A 14,545-nucleotide genomic window follows, 5' to 3' on the forward strand; every position below is an offset into this window, starting at 1 on the left:
TTGAAGGACTTACATTTGCTAATTGGGTGGGTGTTAAAATAGTATATTAATGTGATTTTAATTTGATTTGATTACTGATGAGATTGAGCATCTTTTATTATATTTATTGGCCATCTTGCCTTTCTCTTCTGCTAAATGCCTCTTCAAGTATTTTATCCATTTTCCTACTGGATTTATTTATCTTTCACTTACTGATTTATAGATTTAATTTGTATATTTTGGATACAAATCCTTTATTGGTTTAATGTGTTACAGATATGCTCTCCTGACTTGTGATTTATATCCTTAATCTCTTAATATGTATTTTGATGAACCAATGTTCTTGATTTTAGCCAAGTTAAGTTTATCACTCATCTATTTTCAATTTGTGCACTTTGTGTCTTGTTTAAGAAATCCTTTCCTGTGGTGCCTGGGTGGCTCAGTTGGTTGAGTGTCTGACTCGATTTTGGCTCAGGTTATGATCCCAGGGTCGTGGTATTGAGCTCTGTGTCAGGGTCCACACTATCTGTACTATCTGCCCTGAGTGTGGAGCCTGTTTAAGATTTTCTGTGTGTGTGTGTGTGTGTGTGTGTGTCTCCCCCCACCCCCTTTTGCACACGTGCATGCAAAAAAAAAATATATCAAAAAAAAAAAAAAGAAAAGAAAGCCTTTCCTATCTCAGAATTATAGTGATATTTTCCTATATTCTAGAAGAATTTTACTTTTGTCTTTCACATTTAAGTCTATAATCCAGTTGGAATGGATTTTTATGTTATGAAATAAAGGGTCCATTAATTGAAAATCCATTCTTTTCTCTTAGATGTTCCACAACAGCAGTCTACATAAACAAAATCCCTTTGAGAGCTTCAGTAATTTAAAAAATATATAGTTTCTGAGACCAAAAAGTTTGAGAATCACTGTTACAGATCCACAGGAAAAAGTTAAAAGCTCCAATAAAAAAGTGGACCAAAGACAGGCAAATCATTTTTTTAATCTCCACAGATGAATAATAGACATGACAAAAAAGTGAATTTCCTTAGTAAAGAAATATAGATAAAAAGTAAAATACCATTTTAATTATCAGATTGACAATTATTAAAAGTACTATAAATAGCCTTTGAAGGGCAGTTTGGCAAAATCTATCAAAACCCTATTTTCTTCTCACCATTTTTGAAAATATGTCCTATAGGACTTATTAAGAATGTGTCTGAAGAGGGGCGCCTGGGTGGCTTAGTCGGTTAAGTGTCCGACTTTCGCTTAGGTCATGATCTCGCGGTTCGTGGGTTCGAGCCCCGTGTCAGCCTCTGTGCTGACTGCCAGCCCAGAGCCTGGAGCCTGTTTCAGAGTCTGTGACTCCCTCTCTGTATGACCCTCCCCTGCTCACGCTGTCTCTCTCTCTCTCTCCTAGAAATAAATAAAACATTTAAAAAATTTTTTTAAAAAAAAGAATGTGTCTGAAGATTTAGCTTCAATATATTCATTCTGTTTTTTTGTGAGAATTTGAAAATTCAGAAACAATCTAAAATCCAAATGATAGTGAGAAGAAACTTCCAGTAGAAGAAAAACATTGGATAATGTATTTTCTTTCCTCTAATTCATCCAGGGTAGTGGGTCCCATCACTGCTTTGATGGCACCTATTGCTTAATTGTACATAACCATCATTACTCTGGCCTTGACTACCCTTATGTTAAGTAGGTTGTCCTGTGAATGTCAAATAATAACCAATCAGCATAGAGCAGATTGAGTAATTGGTGGTTTTGTTCTTCCACCAAAAATATTTATAGCTTTTAGCTTTTTAAAAAAATAATTCTGGAGCACAGCAAGATAAAGAAGGGAAAAATTAGTCTAGATAATACAGAAGATAGCAGATGAATAGAGTTGATTTCATTGTGGGCACTTTGCCCAGGACACTTTTAATAGAATATATAGTTACTCTAGGGATTCTGAGTCTGGGGTTATGGCAGGCTTACACATTTATTCTTTAAAAGGAAAAATTGCAAGTTATTGGACTCTAGGTACATTGGTATGACTTAAATTTTTAAACCATTCCTGTAATTCAGCCATTGATAATTTGCTCTGTGTGGGCTGGATTCCTTACTATTAAAATTAACTTAATCATGGGTAGAAAAATATTTTAGAAAAATATTTTGAACTTCCATCCTTTAAAACACAGTGGGTTCTTCATTTCTTTCAGAGTTAAAGTCAAGTTTAAAAAGATGTCTAAACTAGGAATTAGAAGGGTTTTTTAAAAAGTGTATTTATTCTGAGAGAGAGAGAGAGAGAGAGTGTGTGTGTGTGTGTGTGTGTGTGAGTGAGAGAGTGAGAGCGAGAACAGGAGAGGGACAGAGAGAGAGGGAGAGAGAGAATCAATCCCAAGCAGGCTCCGCACTGACAAGTGTGCAGCCCAATGCGGGACTCAAACCTGAGCTGAGATCAAGAGTTGAGACGCCTAACCAACTGAGTCACCCAGGCACCCCTGTAAGGTTACGTTTTTGTGAAGAATCTTTAATCTTACCGTTTTTGAGGACTTTCTTTGTGTACTGAAAAATCAATCAAGTCTTTAAAGAAAAAACCGCCTAAATTTTAGAAATTTCGTGCTTCCTATTTTATACCTTAAAATTTAGAATTACTATCCTCATGTTTAGCCTTATAAATTAGAAGGCAAAATACCAACATGGTAGAAGAGCTTAGTATGATAGTAGTGTAGGATAATGGCTTTGAGTGAATTTTTCCTTTCTTCATTTGTCCAAAATTTCAGTAAAATATTCATGACTTTTATCATTTATGAAATTATTTATCACTCTCTTCTCAAGTTAGCCTTTAGAAGGACTGGGTATTTAAAAAGCTAAGATTCTCAAAGAATTATCTTGTATTAGATAAATGGAAGCTTACTTTTGTTTTGAAGTAATGTGCTTAAATAGGCCAAATTCTTAGTTGGAATTTTTCAAAAAATGTAGTTAATAAAAGGATAAAGCAGGAAGAAAAATTATTTTATGTAGTAAGAGAATCTGAAAATTATTAGTATAATGGTACATAAGAGGAAGTAATTTTTTTAAGTATTATGTTCTATTTCAGAAATACCAGAAATTTCTCACATTTGCTTCTGGCATTTACTTCTTATATCAAGCAGTACTTTTAATGAGCCAGAATCTTTTCACCTGCTGTTTCCTCTACCTGGAATGTTCTTCTTTGCCTCTGCCTCCTTCCTCTAACACATTCTTACTTTTTCAGTCTTGGCTCATATGTAATTATTTTGGGAAGCTTGCCATCATCTACCTCCCCTAAATCCCAATACCTACGTTTCCTGCCTTCATCCCAACCCTGCCTTCATCCCAACAGGTTAAACTCTTGTTATTTATTCTCAGGACACCTTTACTTCTTCATAATGTTCACCATGGTTGTAACTATCAGTTCAGTGTTAGTTTTCACCACTATTTCCTTAAGCTTGGTAAGCACAGGACTTCTGAGTATCTTGTTTAGAGTTGTATTCTCAGTATCTGGCACAGTGCCTAATACATAATAGTTAGTAAATAGAGTTTATCAAATGAATCCCTTTAATTACTATTCATTTTCATTTGCTTTTTCCAAACTGTAGTTGGTATTACTTAATAATGGGGTTTTTCTTTTAGAGTAGTTATAACTTTATATCATTGGTAGGTAAATAGCTGAATAAAGCAACTGTAAATTCCCACTAACATGAAATATTCTTAGCTTTTTAAGGTTTGGGATGAGCTTCATTCCAGTGTCTCAGATGCTTCTTAGTTTATATGGTCACAGTACATTTCTTAAACAATAAATAGTAGCTACAGGTTTTGACTATTCTGATTGGGCATATTAATCTCAGTAGATTCAATACTACCAAAATAGTACAGTATGTAAAAGATATCATGGTAAGATTATAGCCAGAATTGGTTTCCGACTTTTTTTCCTCCTCCTCCTCCTCCTTTTTTTAGCCTTTTTACTTTCATAGGATTGAGTTTCTGGTTTTTTAAACCCTTATTTGTAAAGCCTCAAATGAACACCTTTTACATAAGGATTTGCAACATTTAGATAGGTCCAAAAATTAAAACCTACACAAAATATTTTAATTGCGCAGTTAGTCTTTCCAAGTTTTCTAATGAAACTAAGTTGTTATATACTTGTGACACAGATGTTGGATGGTAGAAAATAAAATGTTTCTAATACATTGATATTAATATATTTAGCAACTACTTTTCTATTCATGTTACATATTGTGTTCTTTTATAGTTCAAACGATATGTCAGTAAACTTCGAAGCAAGAGTACAGTTTTCAAAAAGAAGCATCAAATAATCGCTGAATTTAAAGCTGAATTCGGTCTCTTGCAGAGGACAGAAGAACTTCTTAAGCAACGTCATGAAAATATTCAACATCAACTGGTAATACAATATTATCTTGGGGTGCTAGAAATACAAATGCCAGGAGGTTTATAGGTTATAGCCGTATACTGAGATCATTGTTTTTACTGAAAACATCATAAAATTATTAATTTTCTCTGATTAATTAGAGATGTCATATAAGCTGATTCATTTATTTTTTTAGTGTAACAGTGAGCACTAACTTTTTCATGTGTGCCAACATTGGGGTAATTAATAGAAGCTGAATTCCAAATACATTTTTCTTTGGGTTAGCTAGTTAATAGGAGAAAAATGATCGTACCAAGAGAGTGACTGTAAAATATTTATTTATCATGGCCTGCTGGGCAGAAGTTTCTAAGCAGCCACTTGCATGGACCTTTGGAAAGAAATATCTAGGGAAGGTACCATATGGAAGTTTGCCTGCAGGCCTGTTCCTTATGTATTTGTGCCTTGGTTGTCAGAAAAGGGTTAAGCCCAGAGCAGTCCCTCTAACAGCAAAGCTATTCTCATTACGGACATCAGTTCCTCAGAGTTTTCTTGATTTGAGGGGGTTTTTTACCTTTCACCCATGGGGAAAATATTTCATCAGGTTGTTGGTTTACTAGCTAGCAATAATCTGGTGGAGGTAAACAAAGTTTCAACCAGTCATGGTTAAGCTGACAATATGAACTTTTTGTCTCATGCTGTTAAATGTTGTTTGCTTCTAGGCAACTTAAGATAGAAATTTACTGTGCATCAAATATGGATTCTAATGACATTACTTCTCAAATTGATAGGTAGTAAATTGTGTTTCTGTTCACTTCAAGATATTTTAAAATTTCCATTATGATTTCTTTGATCTATGGATTATTGCTTAAAACTAAACATTTTCTATTTACCTTTCTGTTACTGAGTTCTAAGTGATTTTCAGTGGGACCAGAGAATGTTCTGTGTGATTTGAGTCCTTTGAGATCTGTTGGGTGTTGCATTATGGTCCAGCAAATGGTCTATTTTGGTAATTGTGCCAGTGCAGTTGAGGAGAATGTGTATTCTGCTGTTTGCTGGGAATGGTGTTCTCTCTGTGTCAATTCAGTCAAGCCTGTTAACCATGAGAGTCAAATCTTCCATATTCCTACTGATATTTTTGCTTTCTTGTCCCATTAGTTATTGAGAGAGGTGTCTTAAAATCTCTATGATTATTGCTTTGTCTGCTTTCCTTTAACGCCATCAGTTTTTTCTTTATATTTTTTCTTAAGTTGGCTTTCCTAGAAATAGAGCCTGAGAAGGGAATACTCTGTACAAGTGATTTATTGAGGGAGGGAGTGCCTTCAGGCAGCAGAAAAGAGCCAAGCAAGGATGGTCCTGACTAGACAGCTTCATTTTGATTCTGTGAGAAGCTTTGGAGCATAAGTTGCAGCATGCAGTTGATTCCATTTTGAGGCAAGGGGGCTGGCCTTTTATACTCCTGTATCAGTCAGTCATTGCCTGTGGCAGGGTGTAAACTCCTAGCCCAGTGAGGTGGCACTCCCTGGAGAAGGGGCACCTGTGAACCTTTAGCAGTCAGTAACAACTCATGGCAGCTTGCAGACAAGGTCTGAGTGAGGCACCAACAACATCCATTACAATCCACCCCTTGCAGTGTTGGGATCTACCTGGTTTTCATGTTAAACTCACTCCATTTAGGTATAGCTTCTACAGGATTCTGATTGGTCACAATTTCTAGGAAAAATTGTAGATGGAGGGTTAATCAGACGAATGAAAACTCCCACTACTACATTTGGTCCCAAGGATGTGGTAATAGTCAACATCTCCCTCTTTTACCATACATTCTAGATTTTCCTCATGTTTGGCTAGCACCTCCACTGGTCTAAATGACTTCCTTGGTGGAATGACCCAGGCCCTCATCTTTAAGAGGTGTGAGACTCTAGGAATCATGACCTTATCAGGCTGTGGTTGCTGTCTTTACTCATTTACTGTTAAAACTAGGCATGGGAGTACCAAGATATGCCCTAATGGATCATCTGACTGCCAAACATGTTCCTATCTGCCCTTATTATATAGCAGCTTCTGTATAGCATCATGATGTCCTGCCAGTATAATAACCCTTTTATTGGTCTGCTGGTCTGTGGGCATGAGGAGCCCAAGTGACAAAATAGTAGCCAAAGCATTAAGTTTAAAGGCCTTTTGTTGCACCTTCTGATGAAAGCGTACACACTCTGGAAACCAGAAAATCTACACCTGTAGAACCTAAAGGTATCAGGAAGGGAAAAATAATTCCCTAAGTGGATAAGCTGGCATCCTGGTCAGTGGTGACACTCATACTTTCATTCCATAGCTCTTTCTGTTTACAACACAGCACCAAATGGTGGGCATTGGTTTAAGATGTACCTTCTATCCTGCAGAATACAGCTTACCCTCACAGGCCATCAACTGTAAGCTGGCAACTTAGCTGTACCTTCAACAAGACCTTTCTAGCAGCCTATCAGGCTATTAGCTTCCTGGATGGTGGCGTATGTGGCACAGTGACTGAATCCAGTGGTCATGTGTCCACCACCATATTTCGTTTGCCATAAAGAATCCCACAGTCTGAGGTGATATTACATGGAATTCCACAGCAGTAGACCAAATACTCTGAGCCCTTGGGTAGTGATGCTGGCTAAGGCACTGTGGGCAAGAAAAGCAAATCCTTACTCAGAATATGGATCAGTCCAAGTCAGGATGAAATATTGCCCTTTTTAAGGCAGAAAGATGATTGATTTCCTCAAGGTATAATTATATTTAGAGCTCAGGATTGGTCTCTCTGTTGTTGCCAGGTCAGATATTTGGCAGTGGACATAGCTCAATGGGCATTGGCGAGAGGACCGATGCCATTTGGACCTTGCTTAGCCTCCATCTCTGTCAACATAGACGTTCTGTTCATGAGCCCATCGTCCAAGCACTGGGTGGCCAATAACAGAGGCTGGCTGACATCTGTTGGCCAAATCATCCTTTCCACTTGGCTGCTTAGTGTCACTTCTGCTGTGGACATCCTCTACACCATTTCTCTGTGGACATTCACACACCATTAGTGTGTAATCAAAGGATCTTCATACTCAGTGTATTGCACCCATAGGTCTATCTGCATGCCCTTCTCCAGACCTCCTTGTCCCCAGTCTTCCAGTCCTGGTACCTTGCTTCTTCCAGGCCCCTGACCAATAAGCTAACCCACTTGCCACTTGCCCAGAGGATACAGGATAATCTAGGGGTTCAAGGTTCTCAAGTGAGTCTTGGCAGGTATTCCGTTCCAGACTCAGCATCCTTTCTCAGAGCCCTGACTTTAGCATAGAATATATTCAGCTCCCTCTGAAGTTTTGCCCTGCTAACAATTAAATTGTGTGCCTGGTTTTCAGCTCCCTCTGCCCTTCAGCCATAGGAAGTGAGGGTTTCTTTAAAGTTTCTAAGAAGGTTCTCTAACCTTATCGCTTTACTTTAAATTATGCATTAACATATTTGAGCCTGTCATTTTATCTCTTCAACTATACTTGGAGCTTGGCCACCCCAATTCCTTAATCCTTATAGTTATTTCTCCACACTTCTCAAGCACCAGCAACATCATATACCAGCTAGTATAGTGTGTCCCTGTGACAATTCAAGAAGCAGACACCAAAATGGAATTAGACGTAAAAGAGATTTGTTGGAGGAGACACATATGAAAGATAAAGAGAAGGGAGCAAGAGGAGACAGGGAAAATCATTAGTCCCTAAACAAGTGTGACATCCATGAAGGGAGACAGAAGGAGGAGGATTGCGTAGGAAGAGTCGCAGACTGCAGCACAGTTTGGGGAAAGTTTTGTTTAGGATGAGGGGGAATTCCTGAGCTAGTTACCCATCAGAGGAGTCCCCTGTCAGGGAGGAATGGGCCAGTACTAGTACCATTGCCATGCTCAGTCATTGCTAGGAACAGCCTGGGAGAAGCATGGGCTTGGTAAGAACATGATGGTGGATCCAGAGGGGCAGCAGTTATGCCTATCAGTCAAATCTGTTCTTCTCAGCAGGCTCTCCTGAAGGAGATTTGAGCAGTCCATTCTCATGGTTACCACTGTCACCTTTCACATATACTCTGCCTCAGTTCACCACAAGTCTTAGCAATTGCACTGCTATGACATGTATGGGACTAACAATATTCACCCTGCTTTCACTGATGGAGCCCTCAGTTTCTTTCAGCCAGTGAGTTACCCATTCTAGAAGCCCATTCTTAGAGTTTGGTCAGGTTCTCTAGAAGCAGAACCTGAAACAAGAAGTCTCATTCCTTTTCACATGATTAATTCAGAGAGTGCTTTTAGGAGAAAGGAAGTGAAGGAACCAGAATGAAGAAATGAGGCAAAGTGGATTCATGTGGAGTCGAGTTTCAGTCTGATCCCATGAAGAGCCCTGGAGCACAAACTGCATCACAAAGTTGGTCTCATTTTTAGGCAAAAAAACTGCCCTTTTGTACTCCACTATCAGTCGTTTGCTCTGGACCCTCACTAACACCCAGGAGTTGGTGTGATACGTTTCCTGTTCAGCCAATGGCACACTTTGAAGAAGGGGTAGCTGTAAGCCATAAATAGCCAACAGCTATTCTCACAACAGCTATGAGATCAGGTACACTGACCTGGTAAGCAGATCAGGATGGAACACCCACTGCAAATATCCTAAGATTCTGTTATTAGTCCATACAAATCTAGTATCATTATCTTCCTGTTAAATTGGCCCTGTGATCATTAGGAAATATCACTTTTTTTTAATCTCTCATAATATCCTTTGCCTTAAAATATACTTATCAGTTATTAATACAGTCACACAAACTTTCATTTAGTTAATGTTTAAAAGACGTGTATCTTTTGCATCCTTTCAACCTTTCTTCATCTTTGTAAACATTGTATATATTTTATAAGAAATATGTAGTTAGCTTTTTATTTTTATACAGTGTGGCATCTTTGTCTTTTACTTGAGGTATTTAATCTCTTTACATTTAATGTAATTACTGATAAAATTTTGTTTCATCTGTTCTTCATTCTTTTTCTCCTTTCTTCCCTTCTTTTGAATTACTCAAGTATTTTTATCTTCCATTTTTCCCTTCTTTTAGCTTACTGGTTATAACTTCTTTTTATTATCCCTGTTATTTTTTAGTGCATAAGCCAGAAATGATAACATGAGCCTCTGTCTGATTCTGGTCTTTTCTTTTTTACTGTATCAGGGTCAATGCAAGAAACTTAGAATACTGGGGCACCTGGGTGGCTCAATCTGTTAAGCGTCCAACTTCAGGTCAGGTCATGATCTCACAGTTCGTGGGTTCGAGCCCCGCATCGGGCTCTGTGCTGACAGCTAGCTCAGAGCCTGAAGCCTACTTCGGATTCTGTGTTTCCCTCTCTCTCTGACCCTCCCCTGCTCATGCTCTCTCTAAGAAATAAATAAAAAGGCATTTTAAAAAAAGAAACTTTTAATACTTTATCTATTTACCTCTTCCTCAGATTTTGTGCTATTGTGGATATATATTTTTAAATCCTATATATAATGTAAATCCCACATGATATTATTATATTTAATATTATTCTAGATTTATCTACCTGTTTGCTCTTTTCATGGCTTTTTCCTTTCAGCACCATCATTATTCTATTGGGATCTCATTTTCAGTATTTCACTTAGTGTAGGTCTTCTGGTAATAAGTTCACTCAATTTTTGCTTTTCTTAAATCATCTTTATTGTACCTTCATTTTGAAGCACATTTTTGCCAAATATAGAATTTTTGGGTGGCAGTTACTTTCTTTCAGCGCTTTAAAGATTTAATTCCATTGGCTTCTGGCTTACATTATTTCTTGTGGTTTTTTAAGACCGTGTGTTATTCTCTGGTTGCTAAGATTTTTTTTTCTGTCTTTGGTTTTGAGCAGTTTCACTGTGATTTTCCTAGGTTTTATTTTTTTAGTCATCTGACTTGTGGTCTATAAAGCTTCTTAAATGTATGGCCTTAATGTCTTTTGTTAGTTTGTGAAAAGTCCTCAGCCAGGAATGTTTCTTTAAATATTATAGTCTCATTCCATTCTCCCTTCCTTGAGTTCTAGAATTTTCATTTGATTCCATTTTATAGATTCCAGTTATTTGTGACAGGCTCCAACTTTTATTTATTGTCTTGAATATAATAATCACAGCTATTTTAAATGTCCTATCTAATAAATTCATCTGGGTGTCTGTTTCTACCATCTGTATTTTTCTATTGATTTTCAGACATTTGTTCCTGTTCCTTTGCTGACCTAGTACTTTTTTTTCCCTTCACAGTTTATTGTCAAGTTGGTTTCCATATAACACCCAGTGCTCCTCCCAACAAGTGCCCTCCTCCATGCCAATCACCCCCTTTTCCCTCTCCTCCACCCCCATCAGCCCTCAGTTTGTTCTCAGTATTCANAGAAGTGCTATTGCTGGATCATAGGGAAGTTCTATTCTTAATTTTTTGAGGAGCCTCCACACTGTTTTCCAGAGGGGCTGCACCAGTTTACATTCCCACCAACAGTGTAGGAGGGTGCCCATTTCTCCACATCCTCGCCAGCATCTAGAGTTCTCTGATTTGCTCATTTTAGCCACTCTGACCGGCGTGAGGTGGTATCTCAGTGTGGTTTTGATTTGTATTTCCCTGATGAGGAGGGATGCTGAGCATCGTTTCATGTGTCTGTTGGCCATCTGGATGTCCTCTTTGGAGAAGTGTCTGTTCATATCTTCTGCCCATTCCTTTACTGGATTATTTGTTTTTCAGGTGTGGAGTTTGGTGAGTTCCTTACAGATTTTGGATACTAGCCCTTTATCTTTTCCCATTCCATCGGTTGCCTATTAGTTTTATTGATTGTTTCCCTTGCCATGCAGAAGCTTTTTATCTTGATGAGGTCCCAATAGTTCATTTTTGCTCTTGATTCCCTTGCCTTTGGGGATGTGTCAAGTAAGAAATTGTTGTGGTTGAGGTCAAGGAGGTTGTTTCCTGCTTTCTCCTCTAGGGCTTTGATGGTTTCCTGTCTCACATTCAGGTCCTTTATCCATTTTGAGTTTATTTTTGTGTATGGTGTGAGAAAGTGATCTAGTTTCATTCTTCTGCATGTTGCTGTCCAGTTCTCCCAGCACCATCTGTTAAAGAGGCTGTCGTTTTTCCATTGGATACTCTTTCTCGCTTTGTCAAAGATTAGTTGGCCATATATTTGTGGGTCCAATTCTGAGTTCTCTATTCTATTCCATTGGTCTATGTGTCTGTTTTTGTGCCATACTTAGTAATTTTTAGTGAACATCAGCCTTTGGAAACATTTTCTTCCTTTAAAGGGCATTTGATTGTTTTTTTCCTCATAGATCATCTAGATCTAGTTTTGTTAGCACTGATATTTTTCCAGTTTTCTCTTATTCCTAAGATGAAGCCTTTATACCTATGGCAGAAACTCTACTTCTAGGGCCTAGCTCTTACTCCTAGGTTATAACCCCTGCTTCTAAGGAGTAGCCCTTCTGGGGTTTCAGCTGATAGCCTGAAGCAACACACTTTGACTAGTCCTGAATTCCTACCACTGTCTGCCCAGCACTGTGAGATACTGAAAACTTTGCCCAGCTTTTTAGTCATCTTTCTACTGATTTTCACTTGGTTTTGAGGAGTGTCACCCTCCTTGCACACAGCTTAGGATTTGGTAATGCCCAAAGAGGAAATTGCATACCAAATCTTGGGCTAATACTTTGTAGTTCCCACTACTCCTTCCTTAGGGGTCTCAGTCTTACTGGCATCCCCCAGTTCCAACTCTTCCATTCCCTCTCTCCTTGTCTTTCTTTCCTTTTGGTTCTCCATCCTCTTTTGAACCCTCTCTAGTCAGGTCTTCACACCCACCATCTCACCAGAATTTCTCTTGTCAAGATCACCAATACCTTCACATTGCTAAATCCAGTGAGCAATTCTTAGTCATTTTCCTACTTGGCCTATTAGCAGTTTTTGACATAGTTGATCACTCCCTCTTCCTCTACTTATCTTCTAATATACTACACTCTCCTGGTTTTTCTCCTTTACTAGCACTCTATTTCTGCTCTATGGCTGATTTCTTCCAATTTCTCCAAGGTCTAAATATTGGAGTTTCCAGGCTTAGCCCTTGGATCTCTTCTCTACTTTTGGTGATCTTATCCTGTCTATGGCTTTAAAGACCTTCTCTATGCAACAACTCACAAATTTATATTTCCAACCTAGATTTCTCCTCAAATTTCCATCTTGTACATATGACATCTTGACATCTCTATTGGATATTTGCTAGATATTTCAAATTTTTAACATGTCCAACACTAAATTTCTGATCTTCATTACTCCCTCAAACCTAGTCTTACCAAGTCTTTCTCATTTCAATAAATGGCAGCTCCAGCCTCTCAGTTCTGCAGGTAAGAAACCTTAGTCATTCTTTACCTCTCATTTCCCCTCATACCCCACATCTAATCTGTCATCATATTTTGTTGGATTTATCTCTAAAATATAGACACAACCACTTCTCATTACCTCTATCACCACCATCTGATTCATGCTACCATTATCTCTAACCTAAATTACTGGAGTAGTCTTCTAACTGGCTTCCTTTGTCCCTCTATAGTTGGATCTTAGCACAGATGTTAAAGTGGTCTTTTAAAAATTCCCTTACTCGAGAGAGGCAAACCATGAGAGACTCTTGAATGCTGACAAAAACTGAGAACTGATGGATGTGGGGGGGAGGGGAGGATGGGCATGGAGGAGGACACTTGTGGGGATGAGCACTGAGTGTTATGTGGAAACTAATTTGACAATAAACTATTTGTAAAAAAAAAAAATAAAAATTCCCTTACTCGAGAGAGGCAAACCATGAGAGACTCTTGAATGCTGACAAAAACTGAGAACTGATGGATGTGGGGGGGAGGGGAGGATGGGCATGGAGGAGGACACTTGTGGGGATGAGCACTGAGTGTTATGTGGAAACTAATTTGACAATAAACTATTTGTAAAAAAAAAAATAAAAAATAAAAAAAAATAAAAATTCCCTTACTCTGAGCCACCCAACAGGCCTCCCATCTCATTTAAAATAAGCTCAACCTCTTTCATTGGCCTAAAAATAAAGTGATGGTATAATTTATCATCTAAACTAGGACACTTTTGAGAATGGAAAGGACATCAGACATTAACTGAGACTGTTCCAGCAAGCCACCTGAGTCCTATATGATCCCTTTCCCACCCCACCTCACTCTCACTCCATTTTCAGCTCACCAGTCTCCTGCCTATTTCTTGGAAAGGACAGGTTTGCTCCTACCCCGTGTCTTTTGCACTTGCTAATCTCCTGGATATCTGTATGACTTGCTCCCTCCCTTCATTCGGGCTTCGTTGAGATGTCATCTTCTCAGGAAGACCTCTAACCACCCTGTTATTTGAGATATCAATCCCACTCTCACCTCACACTATATGTATTTTACTTGTCTATATATTGCTTATTTACTCTCACTAGAAGTAAGCTCCATGAGGGAAGTTTTTTTGTTTTTTGTTTTCTTTCATTTGTTTGTTTTACCTGTTTTGTTACAAGTATTTTCCCATTTGGTTTGTAGTCTTAATAATTGACATTTTATTTTATCTTTTTATCTGGTGCTTAGAACTATGCTCAGCACATTTAGGTATCTAATAAATATTGGATGGATGAATGAATGCAAGTATATTGATCACTTGAGAATTCATTCAGTCACCAAATATTTATTGAGTGCTAAAATTAGAAATACTATGCACCCAAAGATACCAAAGCAGGGGCGCCTGGGTGGCTCAGTCATTTAAGCGGCTGACTTCGGCTCAGGTCATGATTTCATGGTTCATGGGTTCGAGTCTCACGTAGGGCTCTGTGCTGACAGCTAGCTCAGAGCCTGGAGCCTGTTTCAGATTCTGTATCTCCCTCTGTCTCTGACCCTCCCCTGCTCATGCTGTCTCTCTCTCAGAAATAAATAAAACATTAAAAATTTTTTTTCAAAGATACCAAAGCAAAATTTAGCTTAAGTTTATAACATGCAAAGTATGTAATTATTGTTGAAGTTAATAAAAATTATTCTTTAGCATTCTAAGCTAATTTATTTTATTTGTAAATTTATTGCTATGTATCAGGTCTGTATACTTCTTGTGAAATCATCAAGGTTTTGGCACCCATTTTGTGGACCCCATTTTTGACATCTACTTTTATTCATTACTTTT

General features: G+C 38.1%; 1 protein-coding gene across 1 annotated transcript in view; it reads left to right on the top strand.

Moving 5' to 3' along the window:
* The window catches only part of IFT81 (intraflagellar transport 81), an 84,212-nt gene that overhangs the window by 43,978 nt on the left and 25,689 nt on the right, over positions 1–14,545 (top strand). Inside the window, exon 12 of the mRNA XM_077747911.1 lies at positions 4,229–4,378. Coding sequence (XP_077604037.1) covers positions 4,229–4,378 — 150 coding nt within the window. The remainder of the gene's footprint in view (positions 1–4,228; positions 4,379–14,545) is intronic.

The sequence above is a fragment of the Crocuta crocuta genome, unplaced genomic scaffold (assembly GCF_008692635.1).
Source record: "Crocuta crocuta isolate KB4526 unplaced genomic scaffold, BGI_CrCroc_1.0 scaffold29, whole genome shotgun sequence".
Classification (NCBI taxonomy): domain Eukaryota; kingdom Metazoa; phylum Chordata; class Mammalia; order Carnivora; family Hyaenidae; genus Crocuta; species Crocuta crocuta.